The following is a 23,250-nucleotide window of genomic DNA, read 5'->3' as shown; positions in this document are numbered from 1 at the left end:
TGTTATTCCCTCTTGTCCAATCAGGATGTGAGTTCTAATGTTCTCTTATTCCCTCTTGTCCAATCAGGATGTGAGTTCTAATGTTCTGTTATTCCCTCTTGTCCAATCAGGATGTGAGTTATGGTGTTCTATGGCCAAATCCCAAATGGACCCTTGGTCACTCTGACAAGATCTGACAGGTGTTAGCATTATGGTAATAGTAGATCTATCCTGCTCTCTGATAGGCTAGGTGGAAGTTTCATCATCATTAACCTGTGACCTCTTCCCTGGCAGGTGACCCTGTCTATAGAGGAGGGTTACCGTCTCCCTGTCCCCATGGACTGTCCTGTGGTTCTACATTACAGGTGATCCTGTCTATAGAGGAGGGTTACCGTCTCCCTGTCCCCATGGACTGTCCTGTGGTTCTACATTACAGGTGATCCTGTCTATAGAGGAGGGTTACCGTCTCCCTGTCCCCATGGACTGTCCTGTGGTTCATCATTACAGGTGATCCTGTCTATAGAGGAGGGTTACCGTCTCCCTGTCCCCATGGACTGTCCTGTGGTTCTACATTACAGGTGATCCTGTCTATAGAGGAGGGTTACCGTCTCCCTGTCCCCATGGACTGTCCTGTGGTTCTACATTACAGGTGATCCTGTCTATAGAGGAGGGTTACCGTCTCCCTGTCCCCATGGACTGTCCTGGGGTTCTGCACCAGTTGATGCTTCACTGCTGGCATAAGGAGAGAGGGCAGAGACCTCACTTCAACAGCCTGGTCTCCTTCCTGGATAAACTCATCAGGAACCCCACTAGTCTACTGACACTGGTGGACAACAGGTAACCCCTGACCCCTAACATATTACCCTTACGTTGACCCTAACGCCTGACCCAAACCTCTGACCCTTACCCCTAACCCTTGAACCTAATATCTGACCCTAAGCCCTGACCCTAACCCTAACCCTAACCCCTGACCCTAACCCTTACCCCTAACCTCTGACTCTGACCCTAACCCCTGACACTAACCTCTGACCCTTATCCCTGACCCTAACTCTTACCCCTAACCTCTGACTCTGACCCTAACCCTTACCCCTAACCTCTTACCCTGACAGCTGAGCCTGACCCTTTCCCCTAATCTCTGACCCTAATCCTTGACCCTAATCTCTGACCCTAACCCTGAGCCTAAACCCTGACCCCTAACTTCTAACCCTGATCCCTAACCGCTGATCCTAACCCCTGACCTTAAACCCTGACCCTAAATCCTGACCACTAACTTCTAACACTGATCCCTAACCTCTGACCCTGACCGCTGATCCTAACCCCTGACCTTAAACCCTGACCCTAAATCCTGACCACTAACTTCTAACCCTGATCCCTAACCTCTGACCCTTACCGCTGATCCTAACCCCTGACCTTAAACCCTGACCCTAAACCCTGAGCCTAAACCCTGACCCCTAACTTCTAACCCTGATCCCTAACCGCTGATCCTAACCACTGACCTTAAACCCTGACCCTAAATCCTGACCACTAACTTCTAACACTGATCCCTAACCTCTGACCCTGACCGCTGATCCTAACCCCTGACCTTAAACCCTGACCCTAAATCCTGACCACTAACTTCTAACCCTGATCCCTAACCTCTGACCCTTACCGCTGATCCTAACCCCTGACCTTAAACCCTGACCCTAAACCCTGAGCCTAAACCCTGACCACTAACTTCTAACCCTGATCCCTAACCTCTGACCCTGACCGCTGATCCTAACCCCTGACCTTAAACCCTGAGCCTAAACCCTGACCACTAACTTCTAACCCTGATCCCTAACCCCTGACCGCTGACCCAATCCCTGATCCTTGACCCAGACCGCTGACCCTAACCCTGATCCCTGACCCTGATCCCTGACCCTAACCCCTGACCCTAACCCTGATCCCTGACCCTGATCCCTGACCCTAATCCCTGACACCTAACCGCTGACCCTAACCCTGATCCTTGACCCAGACCGCTGACCCTAACCCTGATCCCTGACCCTAACCTCTGACCCCTGACCCCTAACCCTAAGCCCAGTAGTCAGCTGGACCACGTACACACATAAGAACAACCAATCAACCAATCCATAGACAGCATCCAGGGGTTAGGGTCAGAGGTCAACCTCCCATCCAAATTTCAGTTTCGACAGACAATAAAGTGCCATTGTATCGACTGTAGTCATGTTAACCGTTAATCGGTTAGCCGCCGGAAATACGTTTGAGCGCTCGTGTATGTTATTTATCACACAGAATACAGTACATAGTCTAGATAGAGGAGCAGAATACAGTACATAGTCTAGATAGAGGAGTAGAATACAGTACATAGTCTAGATAGAGGAGCAGAATACAGTACATAGTCTAGATAGAGGAGCAGAATACAGTACATAGTCTAGATAGAGGAGTAGAATACAGTACATAGTCTAGATAGAGGAGCAGAATACAGTACATAGTCTAGATAGAGGAGGAGTAGAATACAGTACATAGTCTAGATAGAGGAGTAGAATACAGTACATAGTCTAGATAGAGGAGCAGAATACAGTACATAGTCTAGATAGAACAGCAGAATACAGTACATAGTCTAGATAGAGGAGCAGAATACAGTACATAGTCTAGATAGAACAGCAGAATACAGTACATAGTCTAGATAGAGGAGGAGCAGAATACAGTACATAGTCTAGATAGAGGAGCAGAATACAGTACATAGTCTAGATAGAGGAGCAGAATACAGTACATAGTCTAGATAGAGGAGCAGAATACAGTACATAGTCTAGATAGAACAGCAGAATACAGTACATAGTCTAGATAGAGGAGCAGAATACAGTACATAGTCTAGATAGAACAGCAGAATACAGTACATAGTCTAGATAGAGGAGCAGAATACAGTACATAGTCTAGATAGAGGAGCAGAATACAGTACATAGTCTAGATAGAGGAGGAGCATAATACAGTACATAGTCTAGATAGAGGAGCAGAATACAGTACATAGTCTAGATAGAGGAGCAGAATACAGTACATAGTCTAGATAGAGGAGTAGCAGAATACAGTACATAGTCTAGATAGAGGAGCAGAATACAGTACATAGTCTAGATAGAACAGCAGAATACAGTACATAGTCTAGATAGAACAGCAGAATACAGTACATAGTCTAGATAGAGGAGCAGAATACAGTACATAGTCTAGATAGAACAGCAGAATACAGTACATAGTCTAGATAGAACAGCAGAATACAGTACATAGTCTAGATAGAGGAGTAGAATACAGTACATAGTCTAGATAGAACAGCAGAATACAGTACATAGTCTAGATAGAGGAGTAGAATACAGTACATAGTCTAGATAGAACAGCAGAATACAGTACATAGTCTAGATAGAACAGCAGAATACAGTACATAGTCTAGATAGAGGAGGAGCATAATACAGTACATAGTCTAGATAGAACAGCAGAATACAGTACATAGTCTAGATAGAACAGCAGAATACAGTACATAGTCTAGATAGAACAGCAGAATACAGTACATAGTCTAGATAGAGGAGTAGAATACAGTACATAGTCTAGATAGAACAGCAGAATACAGTACATAGTCTAGATAGAACAGCAGAATACAGTACATAGTCTAGATAGAGGAGGAGCATAATACAGTACATAGTCTAGATAGAACAGCAGAATACAGTACATAGTCTAGATAGAACAGCAGAATACAGTACATAGTCTAGATAGAGGAGTAGAATACAGTACATAGTCTAGATAGAACAGCAGAATACAGTACATAGTCTAGATAGAGGAGTAGAATACAGTACATAGTCTAGATAGAACAGCAGAATACAGTACATAGTCTAGATAGAACAGCAGAATACAGTACATAGTCTAGATAGAGGAGGAGCATAATACAGTACATAGTCTAGATAGAACAGCAGAATACAGTACATAGTCTAGATAGAACAGCAGAATACAGTACATAGTCTAGATAGAACAGCAGAATACAGTACATAGTCTAGATAGAGGAGTAGAATACAGTACATAGTCTAGATAGAACAGCAGAATACAGTACATAGTCTAGATAGAACAGCAGAATACAGTACATAGTCTAGATAGAGGAGGAGCATAATACAGTACATAGTCTAGATAGAACAGCAGAATACAGTACATAGTCTAGATAGAACAGCAGAATACAGTACATAGTCTAGATAGAACAGCAGAATACAGTACATAGTCTAGATAGAGGAGTAGAATACAGTACATAGTCTAGATAGAACAGCAGAATACAGTACATAGTCTAGATAGAACAGCAGAATACAGTACATAGTCTAGATAGAACAGCAGAATACAGTACATAGTCTAGATAGAGGAGTAGAATACAGTACATAGTCTAGATAGAACAGCAGAATACAGTACATAGTCTAGATAGAACAGCAGAATACAGTACATAGTCTTGATAGAACAGCAGAATACAGTACATAGTCTAGATAGAACAGCAGAATACAGTACATAGTCTAGATAGAGGAGCAGAATACAGTACATAGTCTAGATAGAGCAGCAGAATACAGTACATAGTCTAGATAGAACAGCAGAATACAGTACATAGTCTAGATAGAACAGCAGAATACAGTACATAGTCTAGATAGAGGAGTAGAATACAGTACATAGTCTAGATAGAGGAGCAGAATACAGTACATAGTCTAGATAGAGGAGCAGAATACAGTACATAGTCTAGATAGAACAGCAGAATACAGTACATAGTCTAGATAGAGGAGCAGAATACAGTACATAGTCTAGATAGAACAGCAGAATACAGTACATAGTCTAGATAGAACAGCAGAATACAGTACATAGTCTAGATAGAGGAGTAGAATACAGTACATAGTCTAGATAGAACAGCAGAATACAGTACATAGTCTAGATAGAACAGCAGAATACAGTACATAGTCTTGATAGAACAGCAGAATACAGTACATAGTCTAGATAGAACAGCAGAATACAGTACATAGTCTAGATAGAGGAGCAGAATACAGTACATAGTCTAGATAGAGCAGCAGAATACAGTACATAGTCTAGATAGAACAGCAGAATACAGTACATAGTCTAGATAGAACAGCAGAATACAGTACATAGTCTAGATAGAGGAGTAGAATACAGTACATAGTCTAGATAGAGGAGCAGAATACAGTACATAGTCTAGATAGAGGAGCAGAATACAGTACATAGTCTAGATAGAACAGCAGAATACAGTACATAGTCTAGATAGAGGAGCAGAATACAGTACATAGTCTAGATAGAACAGCAGAATACAGTACATAGTCTAGATAGAACAGCAGAATACAGTACATAGTCTAGATAGAGGAGCAGAATACAGTACATAGTCTAGATAGAACAGCAGAATACAGTACATAGTCTAGATAGAACAGCAGAATACAGTACATAGTCTAGATAGAACAGCAGAATACAGTACATAGTCTAGATAGAGGAGCAGAATACAGTACATAGTCTAGATAGAGGAGCAGAATACAGTACATAGTCTAGATAGAACAGCAGAATACAGTACATAGTCTAGATAGAACAGCAGAATACAGTACATAGTCTAGATAGAACAGCAGAATACAGTACATAGTCTAGATAGAACAGCAGAATACAGTACATAGTCTAGATAGAACAGCAGAATACAGTACATAGTCTAGATAGAACAGCAGAATACAGTACATAGTCTAGATAGAGGAGTAGAATACAGTACATAGTCTAGATAGAACAGCAGAATACAGTACATAGTCTAGATAGAACAGCAGAATACAGTACATAGTCTAGATAGAGGAGTAGAATACAGTACATAGTCTAGATAGAACAGCAGAATACAGTACATAGTCTAGATAGAACAGCAGAATACAGTACATAGTCTAGATAGAGGAGGAGTAGACTACAGTACATAGTCTAGATAGAACAGCAGAATACAGTACATAGTCTAGATAGAGGAGGAGCAGAATACAGTACATAGTCTAGATAGAACAGCAGAATACAGTACATAGTCTAGATAGAGGAGCAGAATACAGTACATAGTCTAGATAGAGGAGCAGAATACAGTACATAGTCTAGATAGAACAGCAGAATACAGTACATAGTCTAGATAGAACAGCAGAATACAGTACATAGTCTAGATAGAGGAGTAGAATACAGTACATAGTCTAGATAGAGGAGCAGAATACAGTACATAGTCTAGATAGAACAGCAGAATACAGTACATAGTCTAGATAGAACAGCAGAATACAGTACATAGTCTAGATAGAACAGCAGAATACAGTACATAGTCTAGATAGAGGAGCAGAATACAGTACATAGTCTAGATAGAACAGCAGAATACAGTACATAGTCTAGATAGAACAGCAGAATACAGTACATAGTCTAGATAGAACAGCAGAATACAGTACATAGTCTAGATAGAGGAGTAGAATACAGTACATAGTCTAGATAGAACAGCAGAATACAGTACATAGTCTAGATAGAGGAGTAGAATACAGTACATAGTCTAGATAGAGGAGCAGAATACAGTACATAGTCTAGATAGAGGAGTAGAATACAGTACATAGTCTAGATAGAGGAGCAGAATACAGTACATAGTCTTGATAGAACAGCAGAATACAGTACATAGTCTAGATAGAGGAGGAGCAGAATACAGTACATAGTCTAGATAGAGGAATAGAATACAGTACATAGTCTAGATAGAGGAGTAGAATACAGTACATAGTCTAGATAGAGGAGCAGAATACAGTACATAGTCTAGATAGAGGAGTAGAATACAGTACATAGTCTAGATAGAGGAGCAGAATACAGTACATAGTCTAGATAGAGGAGGAGTAGAATACAGTACATAGTCTAGATAGAGGAGCAGAATACAGTACATAGTCTAGATAGAGGAGCAGAATACAGTACATAGTCTAGATAGAACAGCAGAATACAGTACATAGTCTAGATAGAGGAGCAGAATACAGTACATAGTCTAGATAGAGGAGTAGAATACAGTACATAGTCTAGATAGAGGAGGAGCAGAATACAGTACATAGTCTAGATAGAGGAGTAGAATACAGTACATAGTCTAGATAGAGGAGGAGCATAATACAGTACATAGTCTAGATAGAGGAGTAGAATACAGTACATAGTCTAGATAGAGGAGCAGAATACAGTACATAGTCTAGATAGAGGAGGAGCAGAATACAGTACATAGTCTAGATAGAGCAGCAGAATACAGTACATAGTCTACATAGAGGAGGAGCAGAATACAGTACATAGTCTAGATAGAGGAGCAGAATACAGTACATAGTCTAGATAGAGCAGCAGAATACAGTACATAGTCTAGATAGAGGAGCAGAATACAGTACATAGTCTAGATAGAGGAGCAGAGTACAGTACATAGTCTAGATAGAGGAGCAGAATACAGTACATAGTCTAGATAGAGGAGGAGTAGAATACAGTATATAGTCTAGTTATAAGAGCAGAATACAGTACATAGTCTAGATAGAGCAGCAGAATACAGTACATAGTCTAGATAGAGGAGGAGCAGAATACAGTACATAGTCTAGATAGAGGAGGAGCAGAATACAGTACATAGTCTAGATAGAGGAGTAGAATACAGTACATAGTCTAGATAGAGGAGTAGAATACAGTACATAGTCTAGATAGAGGAGGAGTAGAATACAGTATATAGTCTAGTTATAAGAGCAGAATACAGTACACAGTCTAGATAGAGCAGCAGAATACAGTACATAGTCTAGATAGAGGAGGAGCAGAATACAGTACATAGTCTAGATAGAGGAGGAGCAGAATACAGTACATAGTCTAGATAGAGGAGTAGAATACAGTACATAGTCTAGATAGAGGAGTAGAATACAGTACATAGTCTAGATAGAGCAGCAGAATACAGTACATAGTCTAGATAGAGGAGTAGAATACAGTACATAGTCTAGATAGAGGAGTAGAATACAGTACATAGTCTAGTTATAAGAGCAGAATACAGTACATAGTCTAGATAGAACAGCAGTATACAGTACATAGTCTAGATAGAGGAGTAGAATACAGTACATAGTCTAGATAGAGGAGCAGAATACAGTACATAGTCTAGATAGAGCAGCAGAATACAGTACATAGTCTAGATATAGGAGCAGAATACAGTACATAGTCTAGATAGAGGAGCAGAATACAGTACATAGTCTAGATAGAGCAGCAGAATACAGTACATAGTCTAGTTAGAGGAGCAGAATATCCTGTCAGACAGCACCAGAGCAATGTGCTGTGCCCAGTCATTGTGCCCAGTCATTGGTCGGCCCAGTCATTGGTCGGCCCAGTCATTGGCCATCCCAGACTCGTTGGTCAGCCCAGTCACTGTTCAACAAATAACCATTCTAAATTCAATCTGAAGTTAAATAGAGCCATGTATTTTTTATTTCTCAATCTCAACTCGGAATGAAAGCTTGATTCCCATTCGCCATTCGTGTTCATAGGCTATAATGGGATCTTGAGGCAGTATAATTGTTTGAAATCTTGAAACATATTACTTCAGTTCAATTAATAAGGCATGTCTAGCTTCGAGGGAGCCTGGCCAATATCCATCCATTTAACTTCAGTTCAATTAATAAGATATGTCTAGCTTCAGTTCAATTAATAAGATATGTCTGGCTTCAGTTCAATTAATAAGGCATGTCGAGCCTCGAGGTAGCCTGGCCAATATCCATCCGTAGAAACGTAGAGGCAGTTATTATATAAACACTTCCTCATAGTATTATTTCTCACCAGCACTTTCTTTCGTTGTCCAGAAGCCAAAGGCACAATCCTAGTTATATTATCAACCCATCCTGGTTATATTATCAACCCATCCTAGTTATATTATCAACCCATCCTGGTTATATTATCAACCCATCCTAGTCATATTATCAACCCATCCTAGTTATATTATCAACCCATCCTGGTCATATTATCAACCCATCCTGGTTATATTATCAACCCATAGTATCAACCCATCCTGGTTATATTATCAACCCATCCTGGTCGTATTATCAACCCATCCTGGTCATATTATCAACCCATATTATCAACCCATCCTGGTTATATTATCAACCCATCCTGGTTATATTATCAACCCATCCTGGTCATATTATCAACCCATCCTGGTCATATTATCAACCCATCCTGGTCATATTATCAACCCATCCTGGTCATATTATCAACCCATATTATCAACCCATATTATCAACCCATCCTGGTTATATTATCAGCCCATCCTGGTCCTGTTATCAACCCATCCTGGTTATATTATCAACCCATCCTGGTCATATTATCAACCCATCCTGGTCATATTATCAACCCATCCTGGTCATATTATCAACCCATATTATCAACCCATATTATCAACCCATATTATCAACCCATCCTGGTTATATTATCAGCCCATCCTGGTCCTGTTATCAACCCATCCTGGTTATATTATCAACCCATCCTGGTCATATTATCAACCCATCCTGGTCATATTATCAACCCATCCTGGTCATATTATCAACCCATATTATCAACCCATATTATCAACCCATATTATCAACCCATCCTGGTTATATTATCAGCCCATCCTGGTCCTGTTATCAACCCATCCTGGTTATATTATCAACCCATCCTGGTCATATTATCAACCCATCCTGGTCATATTATCAACCCATCCTGGTCATATTATCAACCCATCCTGGTCGTATTATCAACCCATCCTGGTTATATTATCAACCCATCCTGGTCATATTATCAACCCATCCTGGTTATATTATCAACCCATCCTGGTTATATTATCAACCCATCCTGGTCATATTATCAACCCATCCTGGTCGTATTATCAACCCATCCTGGTCGTATTATCAACCCATCCTGGTCGTATTATCAACCCATCCTGGTCGTATTATCAACCCATCCTGGTCGTATTATCAACCCATCCTGGTTATATTATCAACCCATCCTGGTCATATTATCAACCCATCCTGGTTATATTATCAACCCATCCTGGTTATATTATCAACCCATCCTGGTCATATTATCAACCCATCCTGGTTATATTATCAACCCATATTATCAACCCATCCTGGTCATATTATCAACCCATCCTGGTTATATTAACAACCCATATTATCAACCCATCCTGGTCATATTATCAACCCATATTATCAACCCATCCTGGTCATATTATTATTATCAACCCATCCTGGTCATATTATCAACCCATCCTGGTCATATTATCAACCCATATTATCAACCCATCCTGGTTATATTATCAACCCATCCTGGTCATATTATCAACCCATCCTGGTTATATTATCAAACCATCCTGGTCATATTATCAACCCATCCTGGTCATATTATCAACCCATCCTGGTCGTAATAACAAACCATCCTGGTCATATTATCAACCCATCCTGGTTATATTATCAACCCATCCTGGTCATATTATCAACCCATCCTGCCCTGTTATCAGCCCATCCTGGTCATATTATCAACCCATCCTGCCCTGTTATCAGCCCATCCTGGTTATATTATCAACCCATCCCGGCCCTGTTATCAGCCCATAGTCTTTTGACTGTTAGACCAGAGACTTGGTATTGTTTCATGTTCCCATTAAACTCTTCGTGAAACATGGTTGTTCAGTCTTTAGTATTTCTGTTAGTCGCATCATTTTACTGTTTGGAAGAATGTATTGACCGGTTAACAAGGGTCAGGTAGTTGGCATCGTCCCTAATCTATTTTATGGGTAGGTCAGTCCAGGTCCCATTGTCCCCGCATTGCTTCTTCGTGGATCGTGTTGTTTTTGGGGGGAAATGGGTTGACGAGCTCCCCTTGACTTGTAGAAGATAATGCAACTCTATGTTTGAGAGTTGACTCTCCATTGGGCCCATTTAAATTTGTGATTTCTTGTTTATAGTTTTCGATTAGTATTATTTGTGGGTTAGGGTTTTTTGTTTGTCGTTTTTGCTGCGCTGTTAGCAGCTAGTAACCTAAGCATTTGGCTAGCCTGTTAGCAGCTAGTAACCTAAGCATTTGGCTGGCCTGTTAGCAGCTAGTAACCTAAGCATTTGGCTGGTCTGTTAGCAGCTAGTAACCTAAGCATTTGGCTGGCCTGTTAGCAGCTAGTAACCTAAGCATTTGGCTGGCCTGTTAGCAGCTAGTAACCTAAGCATTTGGCTGGCCTGTTAGCAGCTAGTAACCTAAGCGTTTGGCTAGCCTGTTAGCAGCTAGTAACCTAAGCATTTGGCTGGCCTGTTAGCAGCTAGTAACCTAAGCGTTTAGCTGGCCTGTTAGCAGCTAGTAACCTAAGCATTTGGCTGGCCTGTTAGCAGCTAGTAACTTAAGCATTTGGCTGGCCTGTTAGCAGCTAGTAACCTAAGCATTTAGCTGGCCTGTTAGCAGCTAGTAACCTAAGCATTTGGCTGGCCTGTTAGCAGCTAGTAACCTAAGCATTTAGCTGGCCTGTTAGCAGCTAGTAACCTAAGCATTTGGCTAGCCTGTTAGCAGCTAGTAACCTAAGCATTTGGCTGGCCTGTTAGCAGCTAGTAACCTAAGCATTTGGCTGGCCTGTTAGCAGCTAGTAACCTAAGCATTTGGCTGGCCTGTTAGCAGCTAGTAACCTAAGCATTTGGCTGGCCTATTAGCAGCTAGTAACCTAAGCATTTGGCTAGCCTGTTAGCAGCTAGTAACCTAAGCATTTGGCTGGCCTGTTAGCAGCTAGTAACCTAAGCATTTGGCTGGCCTGTTAGCAGCTAGTAACCTAAGCATTTGGCTGGCCTGTTAGCAGCTAGTAACCTAAGCATTTAGCTGGCCTGTTAGCAGCTAGTAACCTAAGCATTTGGCTGGCCTGTTAGCAGCTAGTAACCTAAGCATTTGGCTGGCCTGTTAGCAGCTAGTAACCTAAGCATTTGGCTGGTCTGTTAGCAGCTAGTAACCTAAGCATTTGGCTGGCCTGTTAGCAGCTAGTAACCTAAGCATTTAGCTGGCCTGTTAGCAGCTAGTAACCTAAGCATTTGGCTGGCCTGTTAGCAGCTAGTAACTTAAGCATTTGGCTGGCCTGTTAGCAGCTAGTAACCTAAGCATTTAGCTGGCCTGTTAGCAGCTAGTAACCTAAGCATTTGGCTGGCCTGTTAGCAGCTAGTAACCTAAGCATTTAGCTGGCCTGTTAGCAGCTAGTAACCTGAGCATTTAGCTGGCCTGTTAGCAGCTAGTAACCTAAGCATTTGGCTGGCCTGTTAGCAGCTAGTAACCTAAGCATTTGGCTGGCCTGTTAGCAGCTAGTAACCTAAGCATTTGGCTGGCCTGTTAGCAGCTAGTAACCTAAGCATTTGGCTGGCCTGTTAGCAGCTAGTAACCTAAGCATTTGGCTGGCCTGTTAGCAGCTAGTAACCTAAGCATTTGGCTGGCCTATTAGCAGCTAGTAACCTAAGCATTTGGCTAGCCTGTTAGCAGCTAGTAACTTAAGCATTTGGCTGGCCTGTTAGCAGCTAGTAACCTAAGCATTTGGCTGGCCTGTTAGCAGCTAGTAACCTAAGCATTTGGCTGGCCTGTTAGCAGCTAGTAACCTAAGCATTTAGCTGGCCTGTTAGCAGCTAGTAACCTAAGCATTTGGCTGGCCTGTTAGCAGCTAGTAACCTAAGCATTTGGCTGGCCTGTTAGCAGCTAGTAACCTAAGCATTTGGCTGGTCTGTTAGCAGCTAGTAACCTAAGCATTTGGCTGGCCTGTTAGCAGCTAGTAACCTAAGCATTTGGCTGGCCTGTTAGCAGCTAGTAACCTAAGCATTTGGCTGGCCTGTTAGCAGCTAGTAACCTAAGCATTTGGCTGGCCTGTTAGCAGCTAGTAACCTAAGCATTTTAGCAGCTTTAGCTGGCCTGTTAGCAGCTAGTAACCTAAGCGTTTGGCTAGCCTGTTAGCAGCTAGTAACCTAAGCATTTGGCTGGCCTGTTAGCAGCTAGTAACCTAAGCATTTGGCTGGCCTGTTAGCAGCTAGTAACCTAAGCGTTTAGCTGGCCTGTTAGCAGCTAGTAACCTAAGCATTTGGCTGGCCTGTTAGCAGCTAGTAACTTAAGCATTTGGCTGGCCTGTTAGCAGCTAGTAACCTAAGCGTTTGGCTGGCCTGTTAGCAGCTAGTAACCTAAGCATTTAGCTGGCCTGTTAGCAGCTAGTAACCTAAGCGTTTGGCTAGCCTGTTAGCAGCTAGTAACCTAAGCATTTGGCTGGCCTGTTAGCAGCTAGTAACCTAAGCGTTTAGCTGGCCTGTTAGCAGCTAGTAACCTAAGCATTTGGCTGGCCTGTTAGCAGCTAGTAACTTAAGCATTTGGCTGGCCTGTTAGCAGCTAGTAACCTAAGCATTTAGCTGGCCTGTTAGCAGCTAGTAACCTAAGCATTTGGCTGGCCTGTTAGCAGCTAGTAACCTAAGCATTTAGCTGGCCTGTTAGCAGCTAGTAACCTAAGCATTTGGCTAGCCTGTTAGCAGCTAGTAACCTAAGCATTTGGCTGGCCTGTTAGCAGCTAGTAACCTAAGCATTTGGCTGGCCTGTTAGCAGCTAGTAACCTAAGCATTTGGCTGGCCTGTTAGCAGCTAGTAACCTAAGCATTTGGCTGGCCTATTAGCAGCTAGTAACCTAAGCATTTGGCTAGCCTGTTAGCAGCTAGTAACCTAAGCATTTGGCTGGCCTGTTAGCAGCTAGTAACCTAAGCATTTGGCTGGCCTGTTAGCAGCTAGTAACCTAAGCATTTGGCTGGCCTGTTAGCAGCTAGTAACCTAAGCATTTGGCTAGCCTGTTAGCAGCTAGTAACCTAAGCATTTGGCTGGCCTGTTAGCAGCTAGTAACCTAAGCATTTGGCTGGCCTGTTAGCAGCTAGTAACCTAAGCATTTGGCTGGCCTGTTAGCAGCTAGTAACCTAAGCATTTAGCTGGCCTGTTAGCAGCTAGTAACCTAAGCATTTGGCTGGCCTGTTAGCAGCTAGTAACCTAAGCATTTGGCTGGCCTGTTAGCAGCTAGTAACCTAAGCATTTGGCTGGTCTGTTAGCAGCTAGTAACCTAAGCATTTGGCTGGCCTGTTAGCAGCTAGTAACCTAAGCATTTGGCTGGCCTGTTAGCAGCTAGTAACCTAAGCATTTGGCTGGCCTGTTAGCAGCTAGTAACCTAAGCATTTGGCTGGCCTGTTAGCAGCTAGTAACCTAAGCGTTTGGCTGGCCTGTTAGCAGCTAGTAACCTAAGCGTTTAGCTGGCCTGTTAGCAGCTAGTAACCTAAGCATTTGGCTGGCCTGTTAGCAGCTAGTAACTTAAGCATTTGGCTGGCCTGTTAGCAGCTAGTAACCTAAGCATTTGGCTGGTCTGTTAGCAGCTAGTAACCTAAGCATTTGGCTGGCCTGTTAGCAGCTAGTAACCTAAGCATTTGGCTGGCCTGTTAGCAGCTAGTAACCTAAGCATTTGGCTGGCCTGTTAGCAGCTAGTAACCTAAGCATTTGGCTGGCCTGTTAGCAGCTAGTAACCTAAGCGTTTGGCTGGCCTGTTAGCAGCTAGTAACCTAAGCATTTAGCTGGCCTGTTAGCAGCTAGTAACCTAAGCGTTTGGCTAGCCTGTTAGCAGCTAGTAACCTAAGCATTTGGCTGGCCTGTTAGCAGCTAGTAACCTAAGCATTTGGCTGGCCTGTTAGCAGCTAGTAACCTAAGCATTTGGCTGGCCTGTTAGCAGCTAGTAACCTAAGCATTTGGCTGCCCTGTTAGCAGCTAGTAGCGTTTGGCACCACCAGCTCAGTCTCTCATATCTCCCATTTCTCTTCCTCTCTGTATCGACTCAGTTTTCCAGAATCACTGGAGGACGTGCCGGACTACCCTCTGTTCATCTCCATCGGTGATTGGCTGGACTCCATCAAGATGAGCCAATACAAGAACCAGTTCCTGGCAGCAGGGTTCACCACCCTGGACTCTGTCTCCACCATGAGTATAGAGTGAGTGGATCAGGAGATGCCGGCTGCTTCCCAAATAGCAGCCTATACCCTGTATTCTGACCAGAGATGATTTATTTAGTCAATACAACTTCAATCTACGGTGTATTATTGAGTTCATCTTATTTATTTATGTTTTATTTAATTTTTTACAATATTAAGCACCCGCATACAAACTAACCTCACCAACATCCACAACATCACCCTGCCCAGACCCTCACCAACATCCACAACATCAACTTGCCCAGACCCTCACCAACATCCACAACATCACCCTGCCTAGACCCTCACCAACATCTATGACATTTCAAATGTTGTACCCAGACGGAGATAATCAATATGCTTTTTATAGTTACATCGTTAGGGTAAGATAACCAAAAGTGGACACACTCTAATCAGTTTCTAGAGCTCAATTTCCCAGATTTTGTAGACTAGTTTAATAGTGCTTAAAACCTCATCTTTATCAAATTATTCATTTAAGATACCAACTCAAAACCTACGTACGTCTACGAATGGGTGGTTTAAATTGTATCTAATTATATTCTCAGCATTACTTTATTAAATCTCTAGTAATTGATTATACACACAGACAATTTATCATAATTTCAAATAATTCACAGAATCCATATAAAACGTAAGAAATCTTAGGTACTCACACAGAACTTTCAGGATCACCCACACAGGATTGGTCAGATGTTCACACAGAACTTTCAGGATCACCCACACAGGATTGGTCAGATGTTCACACAGAACTTTAAGGATCACCCACACAGGATTGGTCAGATGTTCACACAGAACTTTCAGGATCACCCACACAGGATTGGTCAGATGTTCACACAGAACTTTCAGGATTCAACCCACACAGGATTGGTCAGATGTTCACACAGAACTTTAAGGATTCAACCCACACAGGATTGGTCAGATGTTCACACAGAACTTTCAGGATTCAACCCACACAGGATTGGTCAGATGTTCACACAGTCAACCTACCCCGCTCACACAGAGTCAAACCTACCCCGCCCACACAGAGTCAACCCTACCCCGCCCACACAGAGTCAACCCTACCCCGCTCACACAGAGTCAACCCTACCCCGCTCACACAGAGTCAACCCTACCCCGCTCACACAGAGTCAACCCTACCCCGCTCACACAGAGTCAACCCTACCCCGCTCACACAGAGTCAACCCTACCCCGCTCACACAGAGTCAACCCTACCCCGCTCACACAGAGTCAACCCTACCCCGCTCACACAGAGTCAACCCTACCCCGCTCACACAGAGTCAACCCTACCCCGCTCACACAGAGTCAACCCTACCCCGCTCACACAGAGTCAACCCTACCCCGCTCACACAGAGTCAACCCTACCCCGCTCACACAGAGTCAACCCTACCCCGCTCACACAGAGTCAACCCTACCCCGCTCACACAGAGTCAACCCTACCCCGCTCACACAGAGTCAACCCTACCCCGCTCACACAGAGTCAACCCTACCCCGCTCACACAGAGTCAACCCTACCCCGCTCACACAGAGTCAACCCTACCCCGCTCACACAGAGTCAACCCTACCCCGCTCACACAGAGTCAACCCTACCCCGCTCACACAGAACAGTCTGACAACTATTACCTAGTGATCCCATAACAGAATACTCACACAGAGTAACCCAGGGCATACCTGGCTAGCACAGAGTAACCCAGGGCATACCTGAACAGTCACAGAGTAACCTAGGGCATAACAGAATACTCACACAGAGTAACCCAGGGCATACCTGGCTAGCACAGAGTAACCCAGGGCATACCTGGCCAGCACATTTAAAATAATTGGAATTCACCATGTCTAAGGGTCACTTAGACAATCACACAGACACACAGAGTGAGGTCCTTCTTCCAATAGGGCTTCACCAAGTGCCATGTTTCACTCAGAACACTCAGTCCCCCTGGCCCCTCCCCCCGACAGACTGCACCAATCACCACTGTGATCGATTCAGTGTCAGGACAGCTCTTGGTCACTGGCAACCGGACAGTGGCAGAGTATCTTTTGAGTCCACAAACTCTCAGATTCCTCTCCTCTGACTCGGCCCTGCTTACGCCGCCAAGGTGCCTTCCTTACAAAGGAATTCACGCTCAGAGAAAACGTAACAGGCATATTTAAACAACTCGACTTCAAATCTGTGTGTGGTTCGCTCACCTTTTTCTTTAAAAACCAAAAATCAGTTCGAGATGTGGTATCCACTCGGCTTGCTTCCTCTCAGATCAAAGGTTGGTTCATTTGCTTCGTTCCCCAAGTGTGGTTTCCCTAAGATCCCAAGTTTGAGGGATCCCTCGTGCACGATATATTTACCTAGATCGTCAGGAAAGGTCACCGAGTGAAGATTCACATCCCTTCCTCGTCGCCAAATGTCGTGGAAATTTCCTGTATTACCAAATCATGAGAGAGCAAGCCACACACAAGTCAGAGTTATCATAAAGTCCATCTTTAATTATATGAGCTTCACCATAGCCCTGTTTGACTCTCAGATCAATTCAGTGTCTATGAATGAATTCTCTGAGATTCCTTACATATTGGCAACTGAGATGCTTTATAGCAAAGACACACATAGCCAGACAGCATTGGCTATAAATTATCGTTCAGTTTGGTCTCCTAAACTAAGTTCCTATCTGGTTTTTGGTACCACTTAGAACCAAAAACATTACCTCATCCAATGGCATATATCAAATACACCCCTTCCTGGACAAGATCACAGAGAGACAGTGAGCCTCTTAGGTCAACCTCAGAGGGGACATGTCAATAGTTAGACACATTCCCATAAGAAGACAGGCCTAAACTCTCCACAATGGGAAAAGTTACTTTTCCCACATAAGCATACTTGAGAAAATGAATAAAACATCTTATTTATAAATGTTACCTAAAGGATTCTGATTCTGCTACCACACGCGTTTCGGAACCAAACTTCAGTTAAGTTCAGTTAATCTAACTGATGTACTGTGTCTCCTCTAAACAGTTAACCTAACTCATATAGTGTCTGTATCTCCTCTAAACAGTTAACCTAACTCATATAGTGTCTGTGTTAACCTAACTCATCTGTAAAACAGTTAACCTAACTCATATAGTATCTGTTAACCTAACTCCTGTATCTAAACAGTTAACCTAACTCATATAGTGTCTGTATCTCCTCTAAACAGTTAACCTAACTCATATAGTGTCTGTAAAACAGTTAACCTAACTCATATAGTGTCTGTATCCTCTAAACAGTTAACCTAACTCATATAGTGTCTGTATCTCAGTTAACTAACTCAAAGTGTCAGTTAACCTAACTCATATAGTGTCTGTATCCTAAACAGTTAACCTAACTCATATAGTGTCTGTATCTCCTCTAAACAGTTAACCTAACTCATATAGTGTCTGTATCCTAAACAGTTAACCTAACTCATATAGTGTCTGTATCCTAAACAGTTAACCTAACTCATATAGTGTCTGTATCCTAAACAGTTAACCTAACTCATATAGTGTCTGTATCCTAAACAGTTAACCTAACTCAAAGTGTCTGTAGTTAACCTAACTCAATAGTGTCTGTATCTCCTCTAAACAGTTAACCTAACTCATATAGTGTCTGTATCCTAAACAGTTAACCTAACTCATATAGTGTCTGTAACTCATATAGTGTCTGTATCCTAAACAGTTAACCTAACTCATATAGTGTCTGTATCCTAAACAGTTAACCTAACTCATATAGTGTCTGTATCCTAAACAGTTAACCTAACTCATATAGTGTCTGTATCCTAAACAGTTAACCTAACTCATATAGTGTCTGTATCTCAGTTAACTCTCAAACAGTTAACCTAACTCATATAGTGTCTGTATCCTAAACAGTTAACCTAACTCATATAGTGTCTGTATCTCCTAAACAGTTAACCTAACTCAAACAGTTAACCTAACTCATATAGTGTCTGTATCTCCTCTAAACAGTTAACCTAACTCATATAGTGTCTGTATCTCCTCTAAACAGTTAACCTAACTCATATAGTGTCTGTATCCTAAACAGTTAACCTAACTCATATAGTGTCTGTATCTCAGTTAACCTAACTCATATAGTGTCTGTAAAACAGTTAACCTAACTCATATAGTGTCTGTATCCTAAACAGTTAACCTAACTCATATAGTGTCTGTATCCTAAACAGTTAACCTAACTCATATAGTGTCTGTATCCTAAACAGTTAACCTAACTCATATAGTGTCTGTATCCTAAACAGTTAACCTAACTCATATAGTGTCTGTTAACCTCTCATATAGTGTCTGTATCTCCTCTAAACAGTTAACCTAACTCATATAGTGTCTGTATCCTAAACAGTTAACCTAACTCATATAGTGTCTGTATCTCTTGTCCTCAGGGACATCAGGCGTATCGGTGTGTCTCTGATTGGCCACCAGAGGAGGATAGTGAGCAGCATTCAGAGTCTCCGTCTACAGTTCCTCACCGTCCAACACAACGGCTTCCACATCTAAACCAACCCCCCAGAACGCTAGGACTGCACAGACAGACAGACAGGCCTGGGTGTGTTCATTCGGCACCGAACGGAAAAGAAAAACAAACTGAAAACAGAGAGCGATTAGCTGAACTCGTTCAATAAGAAACGCTTGTTTCTAAAATTCTAGACGTTCTCTCGGCGGACTGGTGAACTGTTACCCGTGGACTACAGTGGTTTTACCAAGGAGGCTTCTGTCCCTGATCCAGAAGACTTGAGATGGAGGTAGTTTCAGCCCACGTCCTGAACAGTACAGTGGTTTTACCAAGGAAGCTTCTGTCCCTGATCCAGAAGACTTGAGATGGAGGTAGTTTCAGCCCACGTCCTGAACAGTACAGTGGTTTTACCAAGGAAGCTTCTGTTCCTGATCCAGAAGACTTGAGATGGAGGAAGTTTCAGCCCACGTCCTGAACAGTACAGTGGTTTTACCAAGGAGGCTTCTGTCCCTGATCCAGAAGACTTGAGATGGAGGTAGTTTCAGCCCACGTCCTGTACAGTACAGTGGTTTTACCAAGGAGGCTTCTGTCCCTGATCCAGAAGACTTGAGATGGAGGTAGTTTCAGCCCACGTCCTGTACAGTACAGTGGTTTTACCAAGGAGGCTTCTGTCCCTGATCCAGAAGACTTGAGATGGAGGTAGTTTCAGCCCACGTCCTCCCTTCATGGTGCACCGTTTAGGACAGACACTCGCAGTACGAAGCACATGGAGAGACAGGTGCACTGACGGGTCTTCCTCTAATCAGGTGGACGGAGACGGACTGAAACAGGACTCTCCGTTTAGGACAGACACTGATGGGTCTTCCTCTAATCAGGTGGACGGAGACGGACTGAAACAGGACTCTCCGTTTAGGACAGACACTGATTGGTCTTCCTCTAATCAGGTGGACGGAGACGGACTGAAACAGGATTCTCCGTTTAGGACAGACACTGATTGGTCTTCCTCTAATCAGGTGGACGGAGACGGACTGAAACAGGATTCTCCGTTTAGGACAGACACTGATGGGTCTTCCTCTAATCAGGTGGACGGAGACGGACTGAAGAGACTCTCCAAACACGGGACTTTAGGACAGACACTGATGGGTCTTCCTCCAATCAGGTGGACGGAGACGGACTGAAACAGGACTCTCCGTTTAGGACAGACATGCGCAGTACGAAGCACATGGAGAGACAGGTGCACTGATGGGTCTTCCTCTAATCAGGTGGACGGAGACGGACTGAAACAGGACTCTCCGTTTAGAGTCCACTACTTTTGACAAAACAATGGGATGATTAAATGTGTCTTATTTATTTCAGATGTTTTGTTTCCTTGATCATTTATCAAGTAGCAGATTCTGACCAATAGGAAGAGAAATTACAATGTGGAGGAGATTCTGACCAATAGGAAGAGAAATTACAATGTGGAGGAGATTCTGACCAATAGGAAGAGAAATTACAATGTGGAGGAGATTCTGACCAATAGAAAAATAAAGGACAATGTGGAGGAGATTCTGACCAATAGGAAAATAAAGGACAATGCAGAGGAGATTCTGACCAATAGGAAGAGAAAGGACAATGTGGAGGAGATTCTGACCAATAGGAAGAGAAAGGACAATGCAGAGGAGATTCTGACCAATAGGAAAATAAAGGACAATGTGGAGGAGATTCTGACCAATAGGAAAATAAAGGACAATGCAGAGGAGATTCTGACCAATAGGAAGAGAAAGGACAATGTGGAGGAGATTCTGACCAATAGGAAGAGAAAGGACAATGTGGAGGAGATTCTGACCAATAGGAAAATAAAGGACAATGTGGAGGAGATTCTGACCAATAGGAAGAGAAAGGACAATGCAGAGGAGATTCTGACCAATAGGAAAATAAAGGACAATGTGGAGGAGATTCTGACCAATAGGAAAATAAAGGACAATGCAGAGGAGATTCTGACCAATAGGAAGAGAAAGGACAATGTGGAGGAGATTCTGACCAATAGGAAGAGAAAGGACAATGTGGAGGAGATTCTGAAAATAAAGGACAATGCAGAGGAGATTCTGACCAATAGGAAGAGAAAGGACAATGCGGAGGAGATTCTGACCAATAGGAAGAGAAAGGACAATGCAGAGGAGATTCTGACCAATAGGAAGAGAAAGGACAATGCAGAGGAGATTCTGACCAATAGGAAAATAAAGGACAATGCGGAGGAAATTCTGACCAATAGGAAAATAAAGGACAAATCCTTGCAGAGGAGATTCTGACCAATAGGAAAATTAAATCCTTGACAATGATGGAGGAGATTTGTTCTTGATTAATAGGAAACATCCTTGTTCAATTGATTAGACAATGTGGAGGAGATTCTGATTAGACATCCTTGTTCAATTGATTAGAATCCTTGAGAATTAGACAATGCAGAGGAGATTTTGGAGACAAAGATTGACAAATGATGTCATCTTGTTTTTGATTAAATCCTTGTTCATTGATTAGACATCCTTGTTCAACCAGTAAAAAGACATCCTTGTTCAGCATCCTTGTTCAGATTGATTAGACATCCTTGTTCAGATTGATTAGACATCCTTGTTCAGATTGATTAGACATCCTTGTTCAGATTGATTAGACATCCTTGTTCAGATTGATTAGACATCCTTGTTCAGATTGATTAGACATCCTTGTTCAGATTGATTAGACATCCTTGTTCAGATTGATTAGACATCCTTGTTCAGATTGATTAGACATCCTTGTTCAGATTGATTAGACATCCTTGTTCAGATTGATTAGACATCCTTGTTCAGATTGATTAGACATCCTTGTTCAGATTGATTAGACATCCTTGTTCAGATTGATTAGACATCCTTGTTCAGATTGATTAGACATCCTTGTTCAGATTGATTAGACATCCTTGTTCAGATTGATTAGACATCCTTGTTCAGATTGATTAGACATCCTTGTTCAGATTGATTAGACATCCTTGTTCAGATTGATTAGACATCCTTGTTCAGATTGATTAGACATCCTTGTTCAGATTGATTAGACATCCTTGTTCAGATTGATTAGACATCCTTGTTCAGATTGATTAGACATCCTTGTTCAGATTGATTAGACATCCTTGTTCAGATTGATTAGACATCCTTGTTCAGATTGATTAGACATCCTTGTTCAGATTGATTAGACATCCTTGTTCAGATTGATTAGACATCCTTGTTCAGATTGATTAGACATCCTTGTTCAGATTGATTAGACATCCTTGTTCAGATTGATTAGACATCCTTGTTCAGATTGATTAGACATCCTTGTTCAGATTGATTAGACATCCTTGTTCAGATTGATTAGACATCCTTGTTCAGATTGATTTGTTCAGATTGATTAGACATCCTTGTTCAGATTGAGACATCCTTGTTCAGATTGATTAGACATCCTTGTTCAGATTGATTAGACATCCTTGTTCAGATTGATTAGACATCCTTGTTCAGATTGATTAGACATCCTTGTTCAGATTGATTAGACATCCTTGTTCAGATTGATTAGACATCCTTGTTCAGATTGATTAGACATCCTTGTTCAGATTGATTAGACATCCTTGTTCAGATTGATTAGACATCCTTGTTCAGATTGATTAGACATCCTTGTTCAGATTGATTAGACATCCTTGTTCAGATTGATTAGACATCCTTGTTCAGATTGATTAGACATCCTTGTTCAGATTGATTAGACATCCTTGTTCAGATTGATTAGACATCCTTGTTCAGATTGATTAGACATCCTTGTTCAGATTGATTAGACATCCTTGTTCAGATTG

At 42.2% G+C, this 23,250-nt stretch overlaps 1 protein-coding gene across 1 annotated transcript in view; it reads left to right on the top strand.

Moving 5' to 3' along the window:
• LOC124018321 (ephrin type-A receptor 6-like) overlaps positions 1-19,468 on the top strand; it is a 61,880-nt gene extending 42,412 nt beyond the window's left edge. The window contains exons 10-12 of the mRNA XM_046333595.1: positions 629-816; positions 14,822-14,971; positions 19,354-19,468. Of these exons, the coding sequence (XP_046189551.1) occupies positions 629-816; positions 14,822-14,971; positions 19,354-19,468 (453 nt within the window). The remainder of the gene's footprint in view (positions 1-628; positions 817-14,821; positions 14,972-19,353) is intronic.
• The last annotated feature ends 3,782 nt before the right edge of the window (positions 19,469-23,250 follow it).

This window comes from Oncorhynchus gorbuscha, unplaced genomic scaffold, assembly GCF_021184085.1.
Source record: "Oncorhynchus gorbuscha isolate QuinsamMale2020 ecotype Even-year unplaced genomic scaffold, OgorEven_v1.0 Un_scaffold_473, whole genome shotgun sequence".
In the NCBI taxonomy this organism is placed as follows: Eukaryota; Metazoa; Chordata; class Actinopteri; order Salmoniformes; family Salmonidae; genus Oncorhynchus; species Oncorhynchus gorbuscha.
Note: the sequence above shows the minus strand (reverse complement) of the source record. Positions and strands in the feature narration are given on the sequence as shown.